Consider the following 27639-nt stretch of genomic DNA (forward strand, 5'->3'; position numbering starts at 1 on the left):
AAATTTACTAAAATCACCAATGAATTTAATGATGGGGCTCTCTATCAATTATTTCTACTTATAGTAGAAAATAATCCTATAAAATTACTCTGAGATAGGGCTTTTACAACTATGTTTTCCATAATAATTTTAAAAACTCAAGCTTATCTAAATACTTGTTATTAGGGAAATGGGTAAACTATAGTATAATCACAACATACTGGGAATGTATTCAAAAGAATAATGAAGAAACTGAGAAAGACCACAAGAAAATATTAGTAACTTTAGAGCACAGAAAGACCTATCTCAGCCTGATAGAAAACCAGAGGATAAGAACCTCCCTGCAAGTACAATCAAAACTTTAAAAAACATATATTTTCGAAACAAAAATCAATACACGAAGGGCAAATGATAAATTGGGATTCTCTATAGCATACCTATAGGCAAAAAGTTAATATCTATAATACATTAAATTTTCTATTAAGTAGTAAGAAAAAGGCAAATGGCTCAAAATAAGAAATAGGCAAATGGGGCTGGGGACATATAGTTCAGTGGTAGAGTGCTTGCCTCTCATGTGTGAGGCCTTGGAACCCATCCAAAGAACTACAAAAATAAAAATAAAAAAGGAAGTGACCTAAGAAATTCACAGCAAAACAAAGAAATTCATAGAAAAATATGAATATTCAGCTTTGTTCATAACTAAGGAAATGCACATGAAGACACTGATATACCAGTCCCAGACCACCATAGATTAAAAGTCCCCAGAGTTTGGAAGGGCACTGGGAGATAGGATTTCTCACACACAGCTGATTCAGTATTTTGAAGAGACAATCTTGAATCACTAGTATTTAAAATACACATACTTTGGACTAGAAATGGCACATTTAAGAACATATCCTACTTACAGAAGTATATAAATATATGTGTAGAAGGCCAGCAATATGTCATTATTAAAGTTAAATAAATTATATTATACCTATATGTTAGGGTACTAAAAAAGTTTTTAAAATAATGCTAACAACTACTATTAATAGAGATGACAGGAAATGAACTTCTGAAGAACCACAATATTATACATCCAAAACCTCATAATATGAATGTCTTTCATGCTCCTCAAATTTACAAAAGCTTTCTTTCTCCTCCAAGTGCACCTGCTTGCCTACCACTTTGCTTTTATTCAAAGTATAATGTTTAGTATTTAGCCCTTTATGAACCACAGGAACTCTTCCTGATTAATTTCTCACCTCTGTCACTGACCCACACTGTGTCCGTATTCTTTAGCAAGTCCAAATATTTAAAAATTCCCTTATATAGAAACACTAGGGAAAATCTTTACAACGCTAATACTAATTGTTAATCCCATAATTTACTCTCTATTAAACTGGATCACTTATTCACATATTGTCTACAGAGCTGGTTATATAATATCCAACAGTCAATGTGTTCAATATAATTCAACCTATAGTATTAAACAATAGTTCCTATTTCCTTTTTTAGAGATATATTAATTAGCATGAAATTGGGAGGTAACAAAAGAATATATGTTTTAACATATAAGGAAAATACATAATAACAAAGTCCCCCATGAAATATAAACAATATCATTTCATTAAAAATAAAAAGTGTATGTTAAAAATAGGAAGGAGATAAGTTCACAATAAAGATGAGTCTCTTTAAAGAAAAGATAGATTGTAAACTAACACACACAAACACACACACACTGTCCTTATTTTTCCCATTTTGCTGCATACCAGTTAAAACTGTTATATACCAGCACTGGGTTCACAGATCACATCTGGAAATCTCTGGTATAGAGCAGATTCAAAATGAAAATTCATATTTAAGTCTTATAATCCTAAAGAAAATTTCTTTATCACTTGAACTTGTTCATTATGCAAACATCAGATGAAATACAAATTCTGATATTGTATGACATTTCACCAATAGAGTAGCTGTGAATACCAGTTTGATATAAATTTAGAACACTAAACTAGAAAATCACACCATCTGCTAAGTCATTAATCAGTTAAGTTATCTGGAGAAACTCTTAGTCCCTGTGAATTTGATATTAAGAGCTTTAAAATGGGGAGGCAAACTAAGTTGTCTGACATAAAACCTCTTCTGGAAAAAAAAAATGACTATAATATTTAAACATGAAATTCACATGTGATTTCCCTTCTCAATTTAATATTTTACACATCCATTTGAGGTGACATTAGCTACACTACAAGAAGCTTCATACCTCTTGTGTCATTTTCTATTTCTGTCCTCCAGCGATGTAAACAGCTTTCCAGCACAGAAAGTTCTTCTTCTGTTATGTGCCTTGGTGCTGGATGCATAGGCAAATCTGGAGGTATCCGAGACTGAGTGAACGGTTTGTGTATTACTGACCTCGATGAAATGGCAGAAACTGATGGAGGGGATGTGCTGGGCAGTTCTGAAGAAGGAGCTCCCTGTAGATCTGTTGTGCTATATTTTTAAAGCATAAGATATTTCTTATTAAATTTTCAAACTGAAACACTAGAGAAATACCCAGCACTGAGTGAGCCTATAATTTTCAAAAGGAGAAGTTCATAGAAAAGAAATACATGAACTGACTTAATATTCTGATGAGATTTGTAATGCATGAGGACTCAATTATTATAAGGATAAAATTAGAATAAAAATGGCTTACATTTAAGAAAAAACAAAACAAAGCTAATGCATGCTGAAATTATAAAGATCTTCTCTAAACTTTACCAGCTTATATTACACTAATAAATTCTAATTTAAAGCACTATTTGCATGGATGATTAACAGTTGAAACTTGCATAACTCAAACCAAAACAATCTACAATACATTTTTGAACAAAAAAAAAAATGAAGTTATTAAATTTGTAACCATAAACTCTACTGAAATATTGAAATAAGAATGTTCAAAGAAGATATACAATCTTCTAAGTAAGTCAGAGCACACATTTTCTAAAACCTTCCTTACATCAGTTGCATGTAATACAGGCAAACAGCTGCCCGTTTCACAAAGGAAACTTCACCTTGGTGATGTCTGTGATGGTGTGGAACCACTAGGTGGGGAACTAGCATCGATGTCATCAACAGGAGAAGTGCAGACAGGTTTACTTGAGGCAAATTCCAATGCATACTGCAGAACATCCACCAAAGGGAATCGCTTGGGACCTGAACCATAGCTTAAATATCTGTTAACCATAAAATATATGGATACTTTTATTTTTATATATAGCACATTTGTAATTTTTACAAAATATGATAAACATTTCAATAACTCTCAACTAGGAAATTAATTTGCTTCCAGATGAAGAAAGTGAAACTGATTAGGCAGTCAATAAAAAAATAAAATCAGATGTTCTTCAAAGGAAGAAACAAAAGCTGATTAAGACAGAGGAAACAAAAGCTGATTGAGACTGAAGGTGTATATATACCCTCATAACTTTTAAACACCAGTCTAAATTGTACCTCAACAGGAACATCTCCAAAGACTATTTTAATCTCTTAATATGGTAACCGATATTTAGTCCGCACCTGGTTGCCTCCTTCACGAACTTTCTATGAGGCCCTGACAGTTATCTGAGTTTATATCCCGTGTTGAGAAAAACTCAGGTGCCATTCATGTTAATAGAAAGCTCAAGAGTACTGTTTAGTTTCATGCTCAATACTAGATTAATTCAACTTCATTTCTATTTTCAGCACCACAGGCATCACCTGTTGACAATTAGATATTTAATATCAAATGCTAATAACAGTGTTCTGTAGCTGACTATAGATTATTTCTAGTTTCTAAGAAAATTCAAAACTAAACCTTTCAAGCAATATATCAATCCAGAATGATTACTCCTCCATTTACAATAAAAAAATTTAGACAGTCACCAAGTATGTAGTTTCCCATAGTTAAAATTTCATATAAGTTAAAGTACCTTTCTAGTCTTTGTTGTAATACTGTGAGGTAATCTTTAAGTCTTTTGATCTCTTCCCTCTTAATTCTTGTTATTTCTCTGTTTCTGTGCATATATCTATCAGGGGAAAAAATTGGCAATCATTAGTTTCAAATATCTTGGAAGCAAAAACAATGTTAAGACTAAACATCACAAAAAAGAATCAATTACTTTGAATTTTACCATAAAATACCAAATAACACGACAAAAGTACTTTCTAAAATTCTAACAATTTTAAGATTACAAAAATAACTTCATTTTTTAATTTCCTTAAAAAATTATTCCCAGTATCTATACTTTTCTAACACGAGCTCCATTTTCCTTAATAAATGGTATTAGACATATCATGCAAGTGATTAATTTTAAGAATATCAAGCAAATTTTTCCTCTAAAAACAATAAATTCTTCATTTGCTTACTAAAACTATTAAGAAACCAAGTCATGCTGTACACCAAACCATACCTGTCCAGATATAAAACCTGAGGAAATTCTAATTTGTTGTGAATTTTTTCTGGTCTTCCCAATGCTTGATTAAATTCAAATCTTGACAATTCAAATGTTAACACGGGTGGTAGTTCAGTAAACCAATGCTGAAAGACAACAAAACAAACAAAATACCTTCATATCACCACTAAAATGAGACACAATAAATTGACACTAACATTTTCATACACATCATCAGACCTCTGACATCACAACTGAGTACAAAATATAGTTTAAACCCAACTTCTTCCAAAGTTTTCCCCACCTTTTAAAAAGTCCAAGAGTGGGTATAACCCACAATCAGGAAAGAGAAAAATCTTCTAACAACCATCTTCTTCCCAAGACAATTCTTTACATTAGAAATTCTAACCCAAAGGAAAAAAACAGAGATAAAAATCAAAGCTTACTACCAAGTCTTCTATCTTTAACAGCACACTGAATGGCACTATACTTTATTCAACCACACTGTCAATTGGTAGCTGTTCAAGGAAGCATGAAATTCAACCAAATTTCAGAAGAAAGTTGTTTTTATATAATGGCTTCAAGTTTTACATAAACATATTATTTACTTAAAGAGAAAAGAAAATTTTAAAACTTGCATATCAACAAATACAGAAATAAAACATCATGTAACAAATATTTTGAAGCACTTATTTTTATGTCTTGCAATATACTACTGTAAACAGAAATTACTGCATATGTTACCATGTATAATGATTTCAAGTGCCACAAAATGCCACCACACATCTTTTAATAAACTAAAAAAATATTAACTTAAATTTGAACATGTAAAAAACAGGGAATGATGCACATGTGGCAAACAAACTGAGCAGGATCTTAAAAGTTACATTTTTAAATAAACCTAATAAAATAAATGGTTATTAAATATTATTTCTCCGTCCAAAACAGCTAATGATTAGCTGAACTGAGATTTCCTGAACTGTATATATGTTATTTTTACCCAAAGTTAAGATTTAAGAATTTGTTTATAAGGATATTACCTATAATGGGATAGATAAATATTGTGAAAGACCTAATATTAAACACATCCAAGTTTAAAATTTGATAAGAAAGTTTATTTACTTATTGATCTCACAACACTGGTGAGAATTTTTTAGTTACTTCATATTCATACTTATAAGTACTGTAAAATTTTAAAACATTACCTCATAAATCTCATAAAAACTTCTGACCTCTTATGATAATTAATATTCCATATTCAATTTTGTGATATTCAAACAAGTATATTTTAAGAACAGCTACTTTCACATTTTATTACTTTAAGTGTCATTATTAAAATTAAATAGTTACACATTTTAATTCATTTGAATCTACAATGGCTAAGAAAAATGAAATGACCCACATTGTGGCATGCTCTTCTATAAGCCATGAAGTCTAGGAAACATAATTAGCTTGCACATCTCACAAAAGGATGTAATAGGTCTCTGTTATGAAAGCATTTCCTCATCAATAAATGGGAAGGTATCAAACAAAAAACTTCTTCACAGCAAAGGAAACAATCAAGATAGAGAAGAAAAGCCTACAGAATGGGAGAAAATCTTTGCCACCTGTACCTCCGATAGAACATTAATCTCTAGGATATGCAAAGAATGCAAAAACATGAAAAGCAAAACAAAACAAAAACCAAACAACATAATTAATAAATGGGCAAAAGAACTGAGCAAACATTTCACAGAAGAAATACAATAGGTCAACAAATATATGAAAAAATGTTCAACATCTCTAGTAATTATAGAAATGCAAATTAAAACTACACTGAGATTTCACTTCACTCCAGTCAGAATGCAACAATCAAGAAAGAATACAAGTAACAATAAATGTTGGAGAGGATGTAGGGAAAAGGGTACACTCAAACATTGCTGGTGGGACTACAAATTGGTGCAACCACTCTGGAAAGCAGCATGGAGAATCCTCAGGAAACTTGGAATGGAACCCACCATTTGACTCAGTTATCCCACTGCTCTATATACAAAGGACTTATAATCAGCATACGAGAGTGATGTATCCACTCTCGTATCGATGTTTATAGAGCTCAATTCTGAATAACTAAGCTATGGAACCAAGTTAGGGGCCCTTCAACAGATGAATGGATAAAGAAAATGTGGCATATATACACAATGGAATATTACTCAGCCGTAAAGAAGAATAGAATTAGGGCATTTGCTGGTAAATGGATGAAACTGGAGACTATCATGTAAGTGAAATAAGCCAGTCCCCAAAAACCCAAGTCTTGACTGTAGTCTCTGATATGTGGATGCTAATCCACTATAATGTGTGTGCGGTGGGGGAGGGAGGCACAGAATAGAAGTTCATTGGATTAGACAAGGGAAATGAAGGGAAAGGAGGGAGGATGGGTACAGGAAAAAATAGTAGAATTAAAAGACAAAACTTTCCTATTCTTATATATGAATACACGACCAGTGTAATTCCACATCATGTACAACAAGAAGAATGTGATCCTAATAAGTTATAATATATGTATGCATAGTATGTCAAAATGCACTCTGCTGTAATGCATATCTAAAAAGAACAAATTTTAAAAAATCAAAAAAATTTAAAAATCAGAAAACTGTTTTGTGAGTACAGTCATGCACAGCATAACTATGTTTGTATCAGTGATGGAATGCATATATGAGAAAAGTCCTGTAAGATCATAATAGAACTCAAAAATTCCTATCACCTCATGATATCCCAGTGCAAGGTATTACTGATACATCTGTAAATGATACTGTTGAAAACAGATCTGCACTGCTAGTCATGTAAAACTATAGCATATATAACTATGTACAGTACATAATACTTGATGACAATAAATGTTACTAGCAAATACATGCGTATTTACTATATCAGTTTTTACAATTATTTTAGAGTATGTTCTTTCTGCTTACAAAAAGAAAACTTTACTGCAAAACAGTACGTCATATTCTGGCAGCAGCCTCATATATCTCATTTTTGCTGTGTCTATGATTCATGGCACATTAGGCCATGCCAAGTGATTGACCTAGACACGCAGGTTTGTGTAGGTGTGCTATTATTCATATAATAACAAAATTCCTAAGAATACATTTCTTAGAATGTGTCACAAGTGTTAGGAGACACATGGCTATAGTTATATTGCATACAACCATTTTTAATTTATTCAGTATGTTTATTTAGTATACCACTCTAGAAATTTAAATTCATAGCCCATTCAGTGTTTCAACATAAGCAATTTTAGACACTGGCACTCTTCCTGTATTAGTTGTCTGCAGCTATTTCAACAAGAGTTTTTTTGTATGTGTCAAAGTAAAATCATTTTTTTGGAAATACTAGTGAAAAGAAAAAGCTACTATTCACAGGAATTATACCAATAATAGCCCCAAATTTTAAATAATTAAAATTATTTGTTAAAATTTAATATAAAGTAATTAGTATTATTTAAAATAATTAAAATGATATTTAAATATTTTCATTTAAATATTTTTCATGGTTTGGTTGTATAATTAAGAAACAATAATGGTTTCATGAAGAAATAAAATATTGTCTGAAAGAATAAAATATGCAGTGATTTAAACATCAATAAAAAATATTAAACTCTAGTCATTGACAGTCTCTCTTAAAAACAGGTTGAATTATTAAGAAAACTATTATTATTATTATTATTATCTCTAGCAAATCTAGACAACTGATGGTAAGAATCATAGTTAATCAAATTTGCTGTTTTTGAAACTGTTTTCAGACCGCTCATTCAGAGAAAATGACAAACCATGTATTCCTCAGGTGAGATGGAAAAACCAGACAGAAAATACACATTGGACTATGGAGCATTAGATTATAAAGCCAGTAAAATGATGGAGGATAAAAAGAAAATGTGTTAGCCAGGTGTGCTGATGCATGCCTGTAATCCTAGTGGCTGCGGAGGCTGAGGCAGGAGGATCTCGAGTTCAAAGCCAGCCTTAGCAAAAGCGAGGGGCTCAGCAACTCAGTGACCCTATCTCTAAATAAAATACAAAATAGGGCTGGGGATGTGGTTCAGTGGTTGAGTGACCCTGAGTTCAATCTTGGTACCCAAAAAATAAAAAAAAAAAAAAAAAAAAAAAAAAAAAAATGTGTTGAATAAATAAATTCCGATTCTATGTAAGATAATCAATTTTTTAAAAACTAGAAAAATGAGAAATTATTTAACAATAGAACACAGTATATTTCACTTAAAAACTATTCAGTCAATATAAGGAAAAATGCCATCCATGCTTTCCTTCCCCAAACTCATTACCCTTTTATTTAATAGCAAACAGGTAAGATTTCAGGGGATCTGTTTTCTTTTTCCATATGAAAACCTGCAAAAGCCCCAATCTTTAGAGATCTCTGTACCAATTATAAAATTGAGCCAGCTGAATTAAAACATTCTCAGAGCTCTATGACAGAATCACTTGTAGAGCTCTTATACCCATGTGTTATATCCCTGCCTAGACTCTTATTTGACAGCATTAAAGTACAGCTTCAGCATCTATGAGAATCACTTAAACAGATGATTCATGATGTAGAAAGGAAAAACTATTTCTAATATAATCTCCCTCTCACTCACTCCCTTTCAAAACAAAAAACCAAAAAATTTAAAATAAATGTTTAAATAATTAAAATTATTAGTTAGTAATTAATATAAAATATTCTTTAAAAATCTAAATTTTTTGGTTTAAATATTTTTTCTTATTTTGTTTGAGTGTGTGAGGGAAGAGAAGAAAGTGAGCTTGAAACTAAAACAGGAAATGGTTAATCACCACCTTTCTAAAAAACTTACAAATGCAATTTATTCTCAAATGAACAAAAACCCAAGACTTTTTTTAAAAATAAATATATTATTACTAAATATTTATTAAGCACCTACCTATTCAGTACAAAGACCTTGCAAACTTTTTGCTAAGCATGAGACAGAGAATACTTATGATGTAATTCTATCTGCAGTCACCCCACACTACCCACTAAGGACACTGTAGTGAACAACAGAGATAAAGATCTATGCCCTCACACATGGAGCTTACATCTAGATAACTATCAGTAATTGTTTCACAATGACTGATTTCAGGGCACATGATCTGTACTTTGTTTTCTATTATAGTGTCACGCCTCCCCAACAGATAAAATACATGAAATGGATAGACAGAGAGATGGTGATGAAGAGAGATGGAGAAACAAACAGGGTGGAGAGAGATCAGAAAAGATAAATAATAGGGTTATATTATGTTTTTTAAATTACTTTTTTCTTGAGAAAGTAAGTTCTTCCATTTGACTTCATGCATTCATAGCAATTTTACAAAAAAGGGAGGGCAATATTTCCTATGGAAGCTTGAACAAATTCCAACAATATTTGATAAAAGTAACATATACCTATATAAAAGTCCACCCTAGTATCAATGTTTTTCTTTTTTAAAGTGTAGAACTAGCACACTGCTAATGGCTTATACCTTGATTGAAAAACAAAAAAATTAAAATATAAAAAGACTAAAGATGGGTTTTTAACAAAAAAATTTTTTTGAGATAATTTAAGTGATAATTTTACATAGACTCATAGATGAAACTGTGCATAATTTCTACATATGTCTAAACTGCCAAAATTAAAACCAAACCTATTTTGCCTGAGTATTTTCTCCATTATTAGGAATTGTATAATTAAAACCTTAAATTGTGCTCGATGCCATTGTAAGAAAGACCTGGAGATGGAAGGAGATACTGAAAATGCTAAGATTACCTCTTGGCCTGATTTTCCTGAATTCTCTGAATGTAGAGACTCAATTTCTCCTTCAATCATTGCAGCTTCTAGGCACTCGTGCAGATCTTTGAACCCATTGACCTGAAGAGGATACTGACCAAACATTTCAGTATTTTCAAATTTTTTACCTATAGAAAGGGGAAAAGTTAATTAATCTCTTCAATATGGTTTTTCAGCAAAAAGTATATATGAATATTTTCCTGAACCTGAACTGTAAAAGTGATTGATTATATTCCAGAGAAAAAGAATTAGTATAATTTTCTTATTGGTTTACCTATATACACATGCACCCTTACATCCAGTCATAGATATTAATCATATACCCATAAGTATGTATGTAATTACACACATGCACACACACACACACACACACACACACACACACACACACACACACACACACACACTATTGTAAGAAGCACCTTCTCAGGACAAGAAATCATACTAAATATCTAGTATATACATAGCAGTGAATAACAGATACGGTCCTGAGTTGAAGAAACTGTTCAGTTTGGAAGGCATTATGTACACTAATTGCTCATATACTATAAGCCACTTATTGCTTATTATTATAGTTATTATTAAAAATATGGAGAATGAGCGCTATGAGAAGGTATAGAAGGAGAGCTAACATAGTACAGTGAGTGGAAGTTAGCCAGGCCAGAGTGGGGAAGAGGGCTAGGGAGTACTCTTTTCCAGGGAACAGCAAGGCAAGGACTTCAAGGATGCAAAGAACGTGGCCTACTTAAGGAAAACAAAGCCAGTACAGTTTGGGTAAACAGGAAGATAATAATGAAAAATCCAGCAGGTTTAAAATTTATAAGGTCACATAGTCCTATTAAGATAATTTTCATTGTATTCTGAGCAAAATGGAAAGTCATTGAACAGTTAAACACAGAAATAATAGAATCAGATTTATGTCTTGAAATGTCTTTCAAGCCTCTTTGCAAAGTGGATAATGGACCATGAGGAGACAACTGCAGAATCCACACAGAAATAAAGGTGTATGGATTAGGTATTAATTAAAAAAATTACAAAAACAGATGAAATTAAGTAAATTCACACATTTATACAAAAGGGAGCACCACAGGACTTAACCAACTGGCCTGTAGACAGGACAAAAGACAGCAGAACAAGGAAGTTATCAAGAATGACATTCAGATTTCTAGCAGGAAGAATGAGACTGATTTTATGGACTGAAAGCAGCACTACCAAAGGGAGAGCAAAGACATATTTTTTAACGGTTGTTTTGAGGCAGTCATGGAAATTACTGACTCAGAACGGTCCATGACATTTTAATGTGAAAAGAGAGCTGGATATATAAACCTATAACTATTAACAGTCTGGTCTGAAGATACGAATAGCTGGAGAAGTGCTTACTGATAGTAAATCAAGGCAATGGGTGAAACTGCCTAGGGATCAGATAGGAAGAAGAGAGGAACTAAGCTGAGTCCCAAGGATCTCCTATCTTTAGATACAAAGACTACAAGCATGACTTCTAGGAAGGACCATATGTAGAAGAACATCAGTGACCTAAGATCCCTTTTGAGAAGCTGGATGGTTAGGAGCTAAAGCAGAAAGGCTGAGTAAATGAGAAGTAAGCCAGGGAAGCAGACACTTCTCTTCTAAGGAGATTGACTCTGAATAGGAATGCAAAGGGATTCTGGGGAAAAAATACGAGAAGGGAGTCTTTTTTTTTTTTTTTATTTCAAGATGTAAGATATTAGAATATGTCTAAATATTGAAGATAAAGACAGAGGAGGAAAAAAAGTCCAAGACACTGGGAAAAAGTGAGATTATGGAGTAAGGTCTAAGTGAAAGCACGAAGAGATGGAATTCTAAACACTTATAAAAGTGTTTTTATATAAAACAATATTTCCTTTATTATTTGGTGAGACAGAATATGGCAGAGGTGGTGATGGATCCAAAGGCTTCCATATTCGGGGAAGTGGTTAAGAAATACAATACAAAATTACAGACATAGAAGTAAACTCAGAGCCTTGGGTAGGACCCATGTTAACTAAGTTTTATCAGTTGCACAATAAATCCCTGAAATCTGAGGTAACATGTTTCTAAGAGAATGAAGAGACAAAGGTGAGTGGAAATGAAGGAGCAGAAAAGATGAAAATTTATTGCAGAAAACATGACAGACATCAGTGATTACAAAAAGCAAATACCATTGCCAGATGGGGTCAGAGATACAAGACCACTGAGGCTCAGTTCACTCTCCCCAGTCCCTTTTCCAAGGTTTCACTTCTGCACTATTACTACAAATTCATGTTCTGTTTTAATTGGCCAGTAGTTGACTTTTACCCAGCAACATTCAGTACTCAGTACACGAAGAAAGAATATGAATAGCTCAATGAGGGTTAGAGAATAATCAGGGACCAGAAAGGAATAGAAGAAAGATGATTTTAGGTAATTTTAAAAGTGATCTTAATGGACAGGGAAGAAAGTAAAGTACAGACCAGTTCCAAGAGAGATGGAATGCAAGGGTCAATGGACTAGAGGTTCTCAAAACAAAGGAAGTTTTGCAGTGGGAGTGTTTTAGCAAGCAAACCCAAAATCACCCTCAAGGAAAAGCACTGGTCTGAAATAAAGCTTTAGGGAAATAACGATGTAAAAGTGATGTAATAGTGTAAAAATGATAAGTGCTCTAGGATAAACTATTTTTACTGCAATATAGTTCAAATGGAAACATATTAAGAATGGAGGAACTTTAGATTACGTAGAGGGAAATGAGAGGGGGGTATAAAAAATGGTGGAATGAGATAGACATCATTACATGAGACAGACATGTATGATTACACAAATGGTATGAATCTACCATGCACAACCATAGAAACTAAATGATGTACCCCACTGAATCAAAATGCAACCTGTTAAAAATAAATAAGTAAATTTAAAAAAAAAAAACTAAAAAAAATACATACTCCAAAAAAAGTCACATTTATTTAGCACAACAGCTTTGAAGCAACTTACTTATATTGAATACAAAAATTTCAACATTGATTGACAAATTGTTACATTTTAATTATGACCACCTTTTTTTGTTTTTATTTATTCCCAGAACTTTTTATTTCTATTTTGAGACATGCACCACCACACTCAGCTTAATAACAACCAGTTTTAAGAACTAATATAACATAAGTAGAAGCACTCACAGAGCATATTAGATCCAGTGCCCAGTCTCAACCTGATTGAACCTATTCACAGCTTCAGATAGTGTTCTACTTCACATAAAATCAGAATAGCATAGCTGGCCCAATGTAATACTCTATGAGAAGTATTTCACTTATATAAACCTAAATAATAAACACTTGACATTTGAAATAAACAAAAATGTTCTAAACCTCAATGTAACCTTTCAAATGCCTGACTAAAAGTTGACTTAGTAACTTCCTTTTTATGAATCCCAATTATCAACTTCAAACATAATTTCATGAGAATCCACTATTTAAGGATGTGAAGGAAAAACAATTGTCCAAACTTTGTATTTTGGGTGACCTAAAAAAACTTACTTTCAAAAGTTGATGGATGGGGCCATATGAGAAAAACTACTTTTCAAGAATACTTTTTTCTCTATGGCTTGGGACTTAAAAATACTGTTAAATGAAGATATATCTAATGAGTCTGATTCCCTTATCCATTTCAGAAAACCAGCTACACCCAAATTTTAAGGAATAGGTAACTAGCCTAGAATGAGTACTAACATTCTTAACAGATTTTTCAAAAGATAAAGAATACAATCTTTTCTTGAAAACCAGAATCTAAATAATTTCATATTACCCAGAAAATGAGAATCCTGCAACACTCTATGCTAAGTTGCTAAATTCAGCTTTCAATACTAAAAAAAAGAAAAAAGAAAAAAATTTAAAAACTGAGCATCATACCAAGCCTGGCATTTAACTCCATTTCAGGCTGCATATCCCTTATCTGGAATGCTTAGGATCAGAAGCGTTTCTGATTTTGGAATATTTACATAGAGATTACCAACTGAACATCTCCAATCTGAACATCTAAAATGTTCAAATATCTAAAAAGTTCAAATATCTGAAACTTTTTGAGTCTCATGTCAGCTCCCTAACATCCCATTAATTTCTTCATTTCAACAATTCCCAGTACAACAGAGGCTCTCTCAGTGGCAAGAACATTAGCATAAAATAAAGTATCAATTAGCATGTGAAAATGCTCTTCTATACCTTTTCTTTCAATTCTGTGCTCTGTGTGCAAATGATCAGTAGGAGCAATACAAGAGACTTTCAGACAATAAGTCAAATTAAAAATAAAAATCTTTCCACAAACACAGAGTCACTATCAAGACAATTGAACTAATGGATAATAACATCTCTTTCACTTGTAATAAAAAGCAAACATGTTAACTGTACCTTCAAGCACTCCCACAGCTAGGAATCTTCCATAGAACAACTCTACCATAGGGTTCTTTGGCTTCTCTTCATCCCTAAAGCATATTAAAAAAATACAAAAGTACTTATAATTTTTGGATCTACAAATATTAGAGAAAACATTAAAATATATGACAAGATGGTAACATTTCATTTACGTGGCTATCACTACACATGGCTCTGTTATTTATCATGTGATCTTAGGCAAAGTACTTCTATTTATTTTTCCATTTCTTCTCCTGTCAACTAAGCACTCATGACACTGTTTTAAGGGCTAATATGAGCAACTGCATGAAAAAACTTAGAAGAGAACCTGACAGCGTGTGTTCATGATGACCTTCCTCTTTCTGTTGTCACACATTTCAGTCTCAAACTTTATGCCTACAATACGTAGTTACTTAAAGACTTGTTGGGAAGTCTTTTAGTCAGAATAGACTTCTACAACACAGTTATTTTCCACATGTAGATAAAAGAGTGCATAAAATCCAAAAACAATGGCTTTCACAAATGAAGGACAAAGTTATACCATCTCAGTCAGAGGAGCTGCAAAGCTAGCCCATCTTTTTTGAGTTTCATGTTGCTCCAAATTAGTCTGTTAATTTTCCAAATTGTTTAACAAGTGAGATCTGTTATTTTTTTTCTTTTTACAATTTTTAAATTATCCTTTTGGGATTTGTACTATGTGGCCCTGAAAGACAAAGCTGGTCTTGGCCTTATTGTATATAAAATGTGTTGCAGTCACATATACAGAATTTTTATTCTTTAATTTTATATTTAAATGAATACAACTGATTTGTAAAGTACTATTTTTGATATGGGGGAACACTAGGTGCCTCTGGATAAATGTATTATATGGGTCATCATTTAATCCTTAGAATAACATGGTAAATCCTTCACTTAATTCTTATAATAATCCAAGTAGTACTGGGTTAATCTTTAGTGCTATTCAAAACACTTGGTTGGCACTTCACTTTCAGGTAAATATAAGGTGAACCTGCCCACACACAATTTAATTATGTTATATAAAGCCACGAACACATAAGTATACATATTTGTTTCTTTTTCCTCATTTTTAGCTACTACATGAAACCAACTTATTTTTTAGGATACTTATTATTCCTTGTCTTATGTTTTGAGAGGATTTTTGTTTATTTTGGTTTTCTTTTGTTCATTTCTCTTTCATATTTTGTCCCACTAACAGTCCAATTCTCTTCTCTCTCCCTTTGTTTTTTCTACTTTTTCTCCTCCTTCTATACTCATCACTTGATACATCTTTTCTATATTCTCTGTTCACATTTTGAACATTCTAAATTTTCTTTTACCACCCTATCTCATCTTATTCTTTTAATGAATTTTTACAATATTTTAGAAAGATTTGGTTTATATAATTCCTGCCCAATCATTCATGCTGTTGCAGTTACTATAAATGGTGTTGGGAAAACAAGTTATCCATATGCAGAAGAACGAAACTAGACCCTTATCTCTTACCCTGAACAAAAATCAACCCAAAATCCTAGGAATGAGACTAAAAACTATGCAACTCCTTCTTAACAGGACCCCTGACCTCAGAAAATAATGCCAAGAGTTAACAAATGGGATGCAAATTAAAAAGCTTCTACATTGAAAAGGAAACAATTAGGAATGTGAAAGAGAACTTATATAATGGAAGAAAATCTTTGCTAGCTATTCTGACAGAAGATTCACATTCAGAATATAAAAAGAACTCAAAAAACTTAACATCACAAAAACAACTAACCCAATTAATAAATGGGGCAATGAACTAAACACACACTTCTCAAAAAAAACGCATGGCTGATGAATCTCCCTCTGGTCAGAATGGTAACCATCAAGAATGCAAACAGTAAGCTCTGTAATCCCAGCAGTTCAAGAGGCTGAGGTAGGAGGACTGAAAGTGCAAGGCCAGTCTCAGAAATTTAGAAAGGACACCTTGTCTCAAAATTTTTTAAAAAGAGGAAGAAGGGGATGGGGTATGTAGCTCAGTGGTAAAGTACTCCTAAGTTCAATCCCCAATACCAAAATTAAAAAAAATAATAATAATAAATGCTGGAGAGGATGTGGAGAAAAAGGAAAACTTTTACACTGCTGGTGGGATTGTAAATTAGTATAAGCACTATGGAAGTAAGTATGGAGGTTCCTCAAAAGACTAGGAATGGAACCACCAAGTGACCCAGCGATACACTCCATTATTATACTAAAGAATTAAAGTCATCATACTCTCGTGATATATGCATGTCCATGTTTATAGCAGCAGAATTCACAATTGCCCAACTACAGAATCAACCTAGGTGTCCAGCAATAGATAAATGGACTAAGATATGGACACATAATGGAATTTGATTCAGCCATAAGAAAAATGAAATGATGTTATTTGCATGAAAATGGATGAAATTTGAGAACATTATGTCGAGCAAAATCAGCCAAATTCAGGAAGTCAAGGTTCATGTTTTCTTTCCTATGTGCAAGCTAGAGAGGAAAAAGAAAAAGAACAGTGGCTGGGCATCTCATGAAAATCAAAGGGACACTGGTAGAATAGAGGAAAAGGAGCAGAGAAGGAAGGGAAGAAAAGGGGAAAACTGAGAAATGATATTCACCAAATTAGATTCTTATAGTGTGTGCATGTATGAATGTTACATCAAATTCCATCATTATGTACAACATAATCCGATTATGCACAAATTTTAAAATATGGGGGAAAGAGTTGACTAGGATTCAAAAATATTTCACAAAAAGTAAATCAATAATAAGCAAGCAAGATCTCCACAATCACAATACACTTACCCCTTCAGAAGGAATAAGAATTCAAAACAGTACATTGGAAGCTACAGACAAAAAAGCAATTGGGAAGTCATGTATTGAAGACATGACACTCCATAAAATGCTTACAGAAAATGTGGTAAGATCTGAAAGTAAAAACTATGAATTCCAGAGTAAAACTTTCAAAGAAGTACTAAAAGTACCCTGAGGAGATATAGTTATCACAGATGGAAAAACAAGTATTTTTCATACTCTTAGTGGAACATAAGCAAGGAATTTTTAGCATTAGCTCTCTAAAGCTGGGATGGACAATCATAGAGTAATTCTGCACATGGCCTAACAGGACAATAATCCTGATGGAATCCACCAACTAAGAGAGCTAAAGTTGAACAAAAGAGTGTTTGAATAATAGATAATTTGGATATCCTAACTCAGATTTCACTAACCTTCATTGTGAAGTACTTATGAAAACAACATCAGAAGAATAAGTCAGGAAAAAGCAAAAGACTAGGCAAGAATCAAAGTTAAAGAATAAGAAGATGACCTTGAATTGTTCTGGATGATGTAGCAATTTAAACTGTCAAAATTTTTAAGTCAAGTCTTCTTAAAAGAAGAAAGGGGGAAAAGAAGTGTGTGTGCGCACACACACACATCATACACATATACATACATGCACACACATATAAATGTAACTATACATATATATGTATACACTATATATAACATGTATACATTTAACATATACACATAAATGTGTATACATATATGTATATATTATATACACAGAAGCATATCATACCCAGAAAAAGGTTTAGCAGAAAAAAATATACTCAAAGTCTAGAAAATTCAGAATGTAAGGAAAAAATATATCAGAGATAATGATCTTCATGGGATGCTGGGAGTTAGGTGTCAAAAACAGCAAGAGCAGATTTTGTTCGGAAATCTCACGGGGAGATCTTCCAGATGAAACTAGATAAAGAGAAGACAGATCAACCTCCGAGGCAGGCTTCTCAGGCCCAAGCAATTGCACAGCAGTGATGGCAGCCATCATGGCACAAAAACAAGTTACCAAACAAAGCGTCCATTCCCTGCAGCACTGGCAATGGACAAACTGGAGCTCCTAAGAAAAACGCAACTGCAGAGTTTTGATGGACAAAAATGAAAGCTACCTACTGGCCAAAACTGCCACATCATAAACTTCTAAATAGTCTAAGAAAGCAGGTCTCAAATACCATATTATGTGACAGAGACATTTTGCAATGAGTGGAATTTTGTCCCCTCAGTATTACATACTTGGTATCAGATTACTCTCGAGAGATTTCTTTCAACTTAGTTTAAGTTCAGAGAACTGTCTGCAGTCAACTGGCCTTCCTGATAGAATTCTATCAGGACTGGCATCCTGACAGAATTGAAACTAACAATTATCTCAGTTCACCATTATCCTAAGTTTCTGCTACGATCTTGGTAACAACTTGAGGAGAAACTGCACCAAGTTCTAGGAATAATAACATTGCTAGACTGACAGGCAAGATGTTAAAGTTCCACTTTTACTGCAAAATGTCAAAGGTAAGAGACTAATGTTAATCATGTGTGTCCTAACAATGTCCTGAAATCTAAAATTAAGGTATGTGAGATTCATTACGTGAAACACCAAAGGACTACATATGTATACGTGTATGTGATTACATCTTGCAGTGGTAGAATCACAACTCTGTTCAGGCACAGAAACAACAAGCTTTGTAGCTGAGACCACACAAAATAAAAGAGACTGGGAAATGAGTTATCTTCTCTATTTTACTTGCAATCACAGGGCAAAATATTGATTTCTGAGTATAACTTCTCAGAATTTCACATTTAAAAAAGGGATGTCATGTGGAAGCTTAATATTTCCCTGGATTTTGGCAGTAAAATGGGGGAAGAATCGATATTAAAATTCAGAAGCATCTCTTAGTTGTTAAAACTGCATGACTGGAATATCTTGAACCTTACTTTCATTTCAAACCATGTTATAGTAAACTTTATTGGGGGCAGTAAGGGTGGACATAATTTGAAAATAGGAAAAAAGACTCAGAATTTTAAGCCTGGGATTTCACTCTGTGTTCTATGTATTAATTCAATTACTACAACTGGTAAGGTCATGTCAGAGACCGGGATGACAATCTAAATAGTCACCTGGTGTTCCAAGAAAATAAATAAAGGAACAAATGGAGAATTAGGAGAATGGCCTAATGAGGGTGAAAGCAGGGTTTCCCTAAAAGCACTGACTTCTCTTTCAAGGAGGCCAGTAAAATACTTTATTAAATAACCAAGGTTTTAATAGTTAACCAAATGGACACAAAGAATAAGAAGTAGGGAATACTGAGGAATACTGAGGAGAAACTTCATAACCCTGTCCCTAGGTTAAAGGACTTTGTCAGATTAAAGTCTTTTTAATTTCTCCACCATTAACCCATTACTCTACCACTAACCCATTACTCCTCATGAAAAATGATCATTGAATCTAAGAAGAACTGAGTACATAAGATCAGCTCTCTCAGGAATCATTTCTTAGCTCTGCCTGACAAAATTCTGATCTGATCTTATACTGGAAAATGAAAGCAACTCAAAATTTGATTACATAAATTCCAAACAGTTTTTGTCAATAACACAGTTAAAATTGGTACTCCTACAAGTTATCTTGGTTTCCCATTTCTCTGACAACGAACACATGTAAGGAAAAAGTCGAGTCCTATTCATTGACCTCCTAAAATCCCATCACTAAACTTTATGGTAACTTACGTCTCCTCTTCAGCTTTCATTTGGAAGGCATCTTCTAACCAATCTAATAATTTGTGTGTAAACTCGCTCACATCTTGCTGTGGAAAGAAAAAAGTCTTGTTGATTTTTAGCCTACTAATAAAAATAATAACTCTTGCAACATAAAACCTGTAGCCAGTCACTGAAATGTACAATACCAACTCTTCACAAAAGTATCATGTGAAATGTTTCATACCAAATCCAATGAACACTTGAAATTTAACATTTAAGGATATGGAAATCATTACTTGAGGGAAAAAACACTATCATTGTTACTAAGTTTTACTTTAGGAGAAAAAAATACGTATGTATGTATGGATGTACACACACACACACACACACACACACAAGGAAGTCCAAAGGACTCTGCAGTCTTTGTAAAATGAAAATCATATTAACAAAGGTTCTTCATTTTACAAAGCATTGTATAAAAAGAACTTGAGGTTTTTTTGACAATTTGGTTTCTTAATTTAACTCATACACATAACTTTCCTAAGTCATAGCCATCTTGTACCAGAAGACTTGTTTACTTCAGCAGGTTAAGTCCAACTAACCACTAACTCCCAACCATGGATTCCATGATCCTATGAACTTCGAATTGATCCTCCATTCAGTATCAGCACATATGTCACTTTTTCACATCCCCTTCTTTGATCCTTGCTCTCCTAACACAGAAAAGTAAGGATAGGTAGTGGCAGATGTACTTATCCAGTACCATAACTCTTTGAACAACATGAGCTGGAAGAAGAAAAGATTCACAGAGAACAGAAGAAAAAAAATTAAATGACCCTACTAAGACTGCAAAAAAACAGATGAATCAGCACAGGTAATTTACCTTTTCTTATCTAAATAGTCCCAACTATAAAATGAATTATCATATATTTTTCCAGCTATATTTTTAGAGGAGAGTCTAGGTCAACCTATTCACCTGAAAAATATTGATACTAACATCTAGAAAGCTTAAGTAAATTGCTCTAGAAACATATAAAGATGGCTAGCTACAGAAGCACAAAAATCCAGTTATAATCATCTACAGTGGCCCACCAAATTACATAATTGCTTAGAACCTAAGAATAAGGAATAAAATCTTTGTAAATATAATTAACATAAGAATCTCAAGATGAGATCATCATGGTAAGAGCAGAACCAAAATCTAATGATGGATGTTCCTGTGAGAAACAGAAGACAAGAAATAGACTCTCCAGGTAAAAGGACATGCAAAGACACACAGAAATTGAAGCTATCCTGCCACAACCAGAAGTCCTAGAAATGGTAGAGTCAAGAAAGGCTTTCCCCCTAGAACTGCTTACAAGGTACACGGCTCTGCCAGAACCTTCATTTTGAAACTCTGGCCTCTACAATGAAAGAACAATTTTCTTTTTTATATTTTTAAGCCACCTGGTTTCTGGTGATTTGTTAGAGCAGTCCTAGGGAACTAATCTAATACCTTAACACAAATTTCCATAATTTTTTTCAACTTTACTAATCTTGATGATTACATCTAACAAAAAATGAAAAAGTTTCCTATTTTTCTCAAGTCTTTCAGAAGAAGTTAATCTCCATTTTAGCAATCAATCTAAAATTCACAATTATAAAATAAACTTTAGATCTTTCACCAAAAGAAAATAAAACCAGTCTTTATTATTACAATATTGTTACTTGAAAAGGAAATTAATAAAAGCATGATTAAAATTGACAGAACTTCTTTAGACCAAAAAGGTCTCCCATAAAGACATTAAAATATTTCAAAACATGATATATTTTAAATATTTACCAAGAATGTAAAATTTAAGTATATATTCACTTATAAAACTGATGATGTATATGTCACTATAGAATTATTCCACTAAGTCATAATGTATACTTCAGAGTCAAGAGTTTGGGGAACAGAAGAGAATCAAACCTCTCTCAACCTGAACTAATGTCTCTCTCTCTACTTTAAAAGAGAAAAAGAATCGACAATAAGAAAACTAGCTAGTCAACCCTGCCAGCTCAAGGCAAAAGCATCCATACTGCAGCATTCAGGAGCACATAACAGCAGAGCTGTTTCCATTTGGACTCAACTCAAATGAAAGTCCAACTATGCATATGTGTGGCTCAAAATGAAGTCTATGCGGCCTCATCTTCAAATATGAAGACACTCAAATATTACTACACAACTGTGAAAAGCATCAACAGAAAAGGAAGTAAACAAGAAAAACAAAGGAAAAAACAATTCCAGATAAAAAGGAATCCAACAGAACTAATCTGTCAAAATGTAACTGTATATTATGTGCCATTGGAGAAGAAAGTAACATACTAAAAGAAAAGAATGCAACCAAAATAAAGGAATGAATGAATACATAAGTAAAATGTATCCAGAACCAGAAGAAGTTTTCCTAAAACGGCAGTTTGGGATCAGACCCCACCATTTCTTTTGCCTTGTGTGTTATTATGATAGGGAGTAAAAAAGTTGAAATGATGCTGAACCAAAAAGGCAGGGGGCCATTGTTAGAAATGGTTTTAACAAAGAAAAAAATCAACAGAAGAAAACTTGATGTGAGACCCTTTTTGTTTTTGTTTGTTTATATTGGTCATACAGGTGTTATTTTAAAGTTGGGGGTGGGGGGAAAGGCAGTACACAGGCAGGCAGACTGGAAAGGCAGTTAACGGAATTGCTCAGAGCTACCTAACCTTCCCGTTCCACATATGCAGAGATACATTCAAGTGCTATAAAAACTACACTACAAAAAAATTGGCTTTTTAAATCTCTTCTCAAATATGATTTCATCATCTGCCCTTTACTTTTTAACACTGCTGTCTTTTCAATACTTGTTACCCTTACTACCTTTTTCATTTTTTTGTGTTTTCCTTAATTTCTCTGACTACTTAATGTGTGACAATGTTGGGTTTTTTTAACAGATATTTTATATTTCTATATGAAAGTTCTCAATTTTGTTTTTAGGAAATCTAGCTACTATGATTGCACTATTTAAACAATGGCAAACAATAAAACAGCAAGGTCTTTCAAAACCCTTTCCTGGGTTTAAAAAAAAAAAATTACCTCCTATTGGCAAAAACAGCAATATCAAAAGCATGTATACTATGCTGACACTGGGTTGTCACACATTTGTTGAGATATTTTAATTACAGGTGAACATTCTTCATTTTATCCACATTTTTCCTTATCAACTTCAATCATAATAAATCACTTTACTTTTCTGAACATTTCCAACATCACTTTAAAGTAAGTCTTCCAAACATAAAATGATTAAATGACTTCAGGTTATTTGTAATAAAGTTGAACGAGACATCCTAAGTTATTACGTATTCTAGTATAAACTACTGCAGGGCAGATTAGCTTAAATAAAATTCAAAAGGTCAATAAACAGTAAAAGAAATCTACCTGCTGTGAGTCATTTGACTTGAAGGCATCCTTAAGAATTTCAACTGCTCTTGATGGGTCAACATATTTCCTTTTGGTACCAACAAGAAGTGCAAATAGATATCTCAGCTCACACATAAAAGGCAAATTCCGATGTTCCTAATGAGAAAAACAAACAAACAAACAAAAAAAAACACAGATAAGAATCTAAAAACCTTAGTGAAGATTAGCAATTTTTACTAGTAAGCAAGTATTCATATTAATAGTAACCCAAAATTAAACTAACTGATAGAGATCAGGCATAAATCTACCACTCTCTATCATATTTAAAAAATAGTTCTGCTACCATCTATAGGACTCGAAGGAGCCAAGCATGTAAATAGCAGAGGGACCAGGCTAGGCTCACGATTTCAGGATAAATGCCACATATTCATAGCAAATCATGTCATTACATAGCCAAGAATATCCTCCTCATTCAAGTCTGTTTATTATAATCCTTCTCATTCATGTAGGCCCAGCTGGTGATGGCAAGAGAAACAGTAAAAGCCAGCATTCAATGAGTGCTCACTACATGCCAGGCGCTGCTTTGAGTACTTTTCCCCAATACACCCATTTAAGCAAAAACCTCTCCTCCTCTATGAAGTCATTCTAGACCCCTCTAAGTTACCAATGCCTGCATATTCCATATCTACTGAAATGAATACCCTCCACTATGAATAACCACTGCCACTGCTGTGTGATGACCTTAATTATTAGACTACTGTTAGGACCCTAACTAGCAATATTTAATAAATATTGTTATTCATATTCATTATTTTATAAAGTTGTATATACTTATTTTATAACTGAATTACTAAATGTTTAATATGATTTAATTCTAATATGATTTAATTGTTTAATAGGTACAGTATTAACCTAAAAATTAATTAAGTCAGACCTTCATATGAGGTTAATATGTCACCCTCCTGCCAGGCTTTGAAACCTTACTTTCATTCTAAACAAGACTCTAAGCTTCTCAAAGATTTTACTCTTCCACAGTGTGTTGCTACTGTGGAAGCACATAGCAGGCATTCAATTCTTATTGACTGATTAAATCAAATCTTCCATAAAATAAATAAATAAATAAAAATACTATGAATCAATAACAATTTATTGTTAGGAAAAAAACTTCTGAGGCATGTAATTCACATAACGTAGTAAAATGTGTCCTAACAACAGGTCAAACAAGCAATTGTTATAATATTTAGTTCTTGAAATAACAATTTTAATACATAAAGCTTAAATATACTACTTTAATAAGAGAAAAAATTACCAAGTTTACATAAGTAACATTTCAATATTACAAAATTATAGTGGTGTATCTTTGTAGAGTTACTGCCCAAAATAATATAATTTGTATGGAAATAACTGCTCTCCAAAATGCATTCAAAAAGAACTTCTAAAAAATAGGTGGAAGGGAATAAAATTCATTCCAAATACTTATCTTCTGATCCAAAAACTACACACAGCATTAAATCAATCATGAAGTACACTAATCTTGACATAAAAGTATTAAGTTATGAGGGGCATAGTTTTTATTTAAATATAATAAATTTCATCATCAATGAATAAGGTTAAGTACCAATTTCTAAATAAGAAAACTAATCCACGTTTTCTCTCTAGTACTTCCTATTCTCTCATCAACTGCCCTATGTAAGTTTGAAAAGTATAAATTTTATTGAACTGTAACCCACAAAATTGTTTCCAAAAATAGTTTCCTGTCATTAAGTTCTTCATCTATCAGTGTACATAAGACAAATTAGTTTTTCAAATATTTCTTGGTGAATCATAAAGAAAATAATGATTTTTGAAAATTCAGAGAAATTCTGATGAGTAGCTTATTTGAAAAGTAAAATACTTTAATATACTGAAAGATTTTTGTCTTTTTTTTTTAATTGAGACTTTAATCTCTTTTTTTAAAATTTTAATTGAAAATCATAAATTTACATAGGGCAATATTGTTTGATTCATTCTGTTATTTTTTCCCTTCCCCCCCACCCCTCCAACCCCTCTTTTCCCTCTATACAGTCCTTCCTTTCTCCATTCTTACCACCCACCTTATCCCTAACCCTAAACCTAATCCTAACCCTAACACTAACCCCTCCTACCCCCTCCATATGTCCTCATCCGCTTATCAGCGAGATCATTCGTCCTTTAGTTTTTTGAGATTGGCTTATCTCACTTAGCATGATATCCTCCAATTTCATCCATTTGCCTGCAAATGCCATAATTTTATCATTCTTCATGGCAGAGTAATATTCCATTGTGTATATATGCCACAGTTTCTTTATCCATTCATCAACTGAAGGGCATCTAGATTGGTTCCACAATCTGGCTATACTGAATTGAGCAGCTATGAACATTGATGTGGCTGTATCTCTGTAGTATGCTGATTTTAAGTCCTTTGGGTATAGGCCAAGGAGTGGGATAGCTGGGTCAAATGGTGATTCCATTCTAAGCTTTCTGAGGAATCTCCATACTGCTTTCCAGAGTAGCTGCACTAATTTGCAACCCCACCAGCAATGTATGAGTGTACCCTTTTCCCCACATCCTCACCAACACCTATTGTTGCTTGTGTTCTTGATAATCGCCATTCTAATTGGGGTGAGATGAAATCTTAGGGTAGTTCTGATTTGCATTTCTCTTATTACTAGAGATGGTGAACATTTTTTCATATATCTGTTGATTGCTTGTAGATCTTCTTCTGTGAAGTGTCTCTTCATTTCCTTAGCCCATATGTTGACTGGATTGTTTGTATTCTTGGTGTAGAGTTTTTTGAGTTCTTTATAGATTCTGGAAATTAGCGCTCCATCTGAAGTATGAGTGGCAAAGATATTCTCCCACTCTGTAGGCTCTCTGTTCACATTACTGATAGTTTCCTTTGCTGAGAGAAAGCTTTTTAGTTTGAATCTATCCCAGTGGTTGATTCTAGTTTTTATTTCTTGTGCTATGGGAGTCCTGTTAAGGAAGTCTGATCCTAAGCCAACAAGTTGAAGGTTTGAACCTACTTTTTCAGATTTTTGTCTTAATCAATTCGTAAGGCTAGAAAATCATTCTTGAATTTCAAAAGGCAAAACTATAAATGAAGTCAAGAGCAGATAATTTATTTGGTAAATTATGAAAATATCAATAGAAACTATTTGAACACAATACTTTTAGCCTTTGTTTTTTTAACAAGTTTGTTGAAGCATGACTGATGAACAATACACTCTGTACATTATCAAATAGAGAAATTTCCAAGCTTCATTCATGTATGTGTTCATGAAATCATGAATCACAATTTCAAGATAGCACACCTGTCCATCACCCTCCAAAACTTCTTCATCCCTGTCATTCCTTCATCAATTCCAGGTGAACACAGTCATTTGTATTTTCTAGAAATTTATATAAATGGAATTAAGTGCTCTATATTGGTTTTAGGCATGTTTATTGGAATCAGCTAATTATTTTGAGCTTCATTCATATGACTGTTTGCATTTGTAATTCATTCCATTTTACTGCTGTGTAGTATTTCATTATAGGGATATACCACAACTAATTTATCCATCAGGCTCTAGCTGATGGAGATACTGATACACATGTTTTTGTGTGGATATATTCCTCCAATTTCCTTTATAAAAACCATATCTTAGTATAATGACATGGAGTTCTAGCTCCACATCCTATCAACATCTGAATATGAGCTATCTATAAATTTTTGTTTACTCAAGTGGGTACACAGAGAATCTCAGCTTATTCTTTATTTTCCTAATGACGAGCAATGTTGATCATTTTTTAATCTAGTTACTTACTATCTGCATATCTTTTATCATGGAGCATTTATTCAAATATTTTCCTCAAAAGAGTAATCAATTGGTCTTACAAATTATTTTTCTCAGTCTGTAGCATGCCTTTTCATTTTGCATGAATTTTTCAAAGATTAAAGTAATTAATTTTGATGCCAATTTATCTACTTTTTTTCTTTTATGGTCAATGCCTTTTTATTGTTCTGTTTAAGAAATCACTGTTTAATGACACTTAAATTTTCTCCTGCTTTTATCAAGAAATTTTATGGTTTAAGTTCTTCTTTGTAAGAATACAATA

At 32.9% G+C, this 27639-nt stretch overlaps 1 protein-coding gene across 7 annotated transcripts in view; it reads right to left on the bottom strand.

The window, feature by feature from the left end:
• The window catches only part of USP25 (ubiquitin specific peptidase 25), a 143555-nt gene that overhangs the window by 52659 nt on the left and 63257 nt on the right, over positions 1-27639 (bottom strand). For all 7 annotated transcript variants that reach the window (XM_079101219.1, XM_079101216.1, XM_079101215.1 and 4 more), the window contains 8 exons: positions 23539-23676; positions 20136-20212; positions 14565-14638; positions 10156-10304; positions 4389-4516; positions 3909-4004; positions 3012-3173; positions 2222-2448 (listed from right to left, as the gene is read on the bottom strand). In XM_079101219.1, coding sequence (XP_078957345.1) covers positions 2222-2448; positions 3012-3173; positions 3909-4004; positions 4389-4516; positions 10156-10304; positions 14565-14638; positions 20136-20212; positions 23539-23676 — 1051 coding nt within the window. The remainder of the gene's footprint in view (positions 1-2221; positions 2449-3011; positions 3174-3908; positions 4005-4388; positions 4517-10155; positions 10305-14564; positions 14639-20135; positions 20213-23538; positions 23677-27639) is intronic.

The sequence above is a fragment of the Sciurus vulgaris genome, assembly GCF_902686455.1.
Source record: "Sciurus vulgaris genome assembly, chromosome: 10".
Lineage (NCBI taxonomy): Eukaryota > Metazoa > Chordata > Mammalia > Rodentia > Sciuridae > Sciurus > Sciurus vulgaris.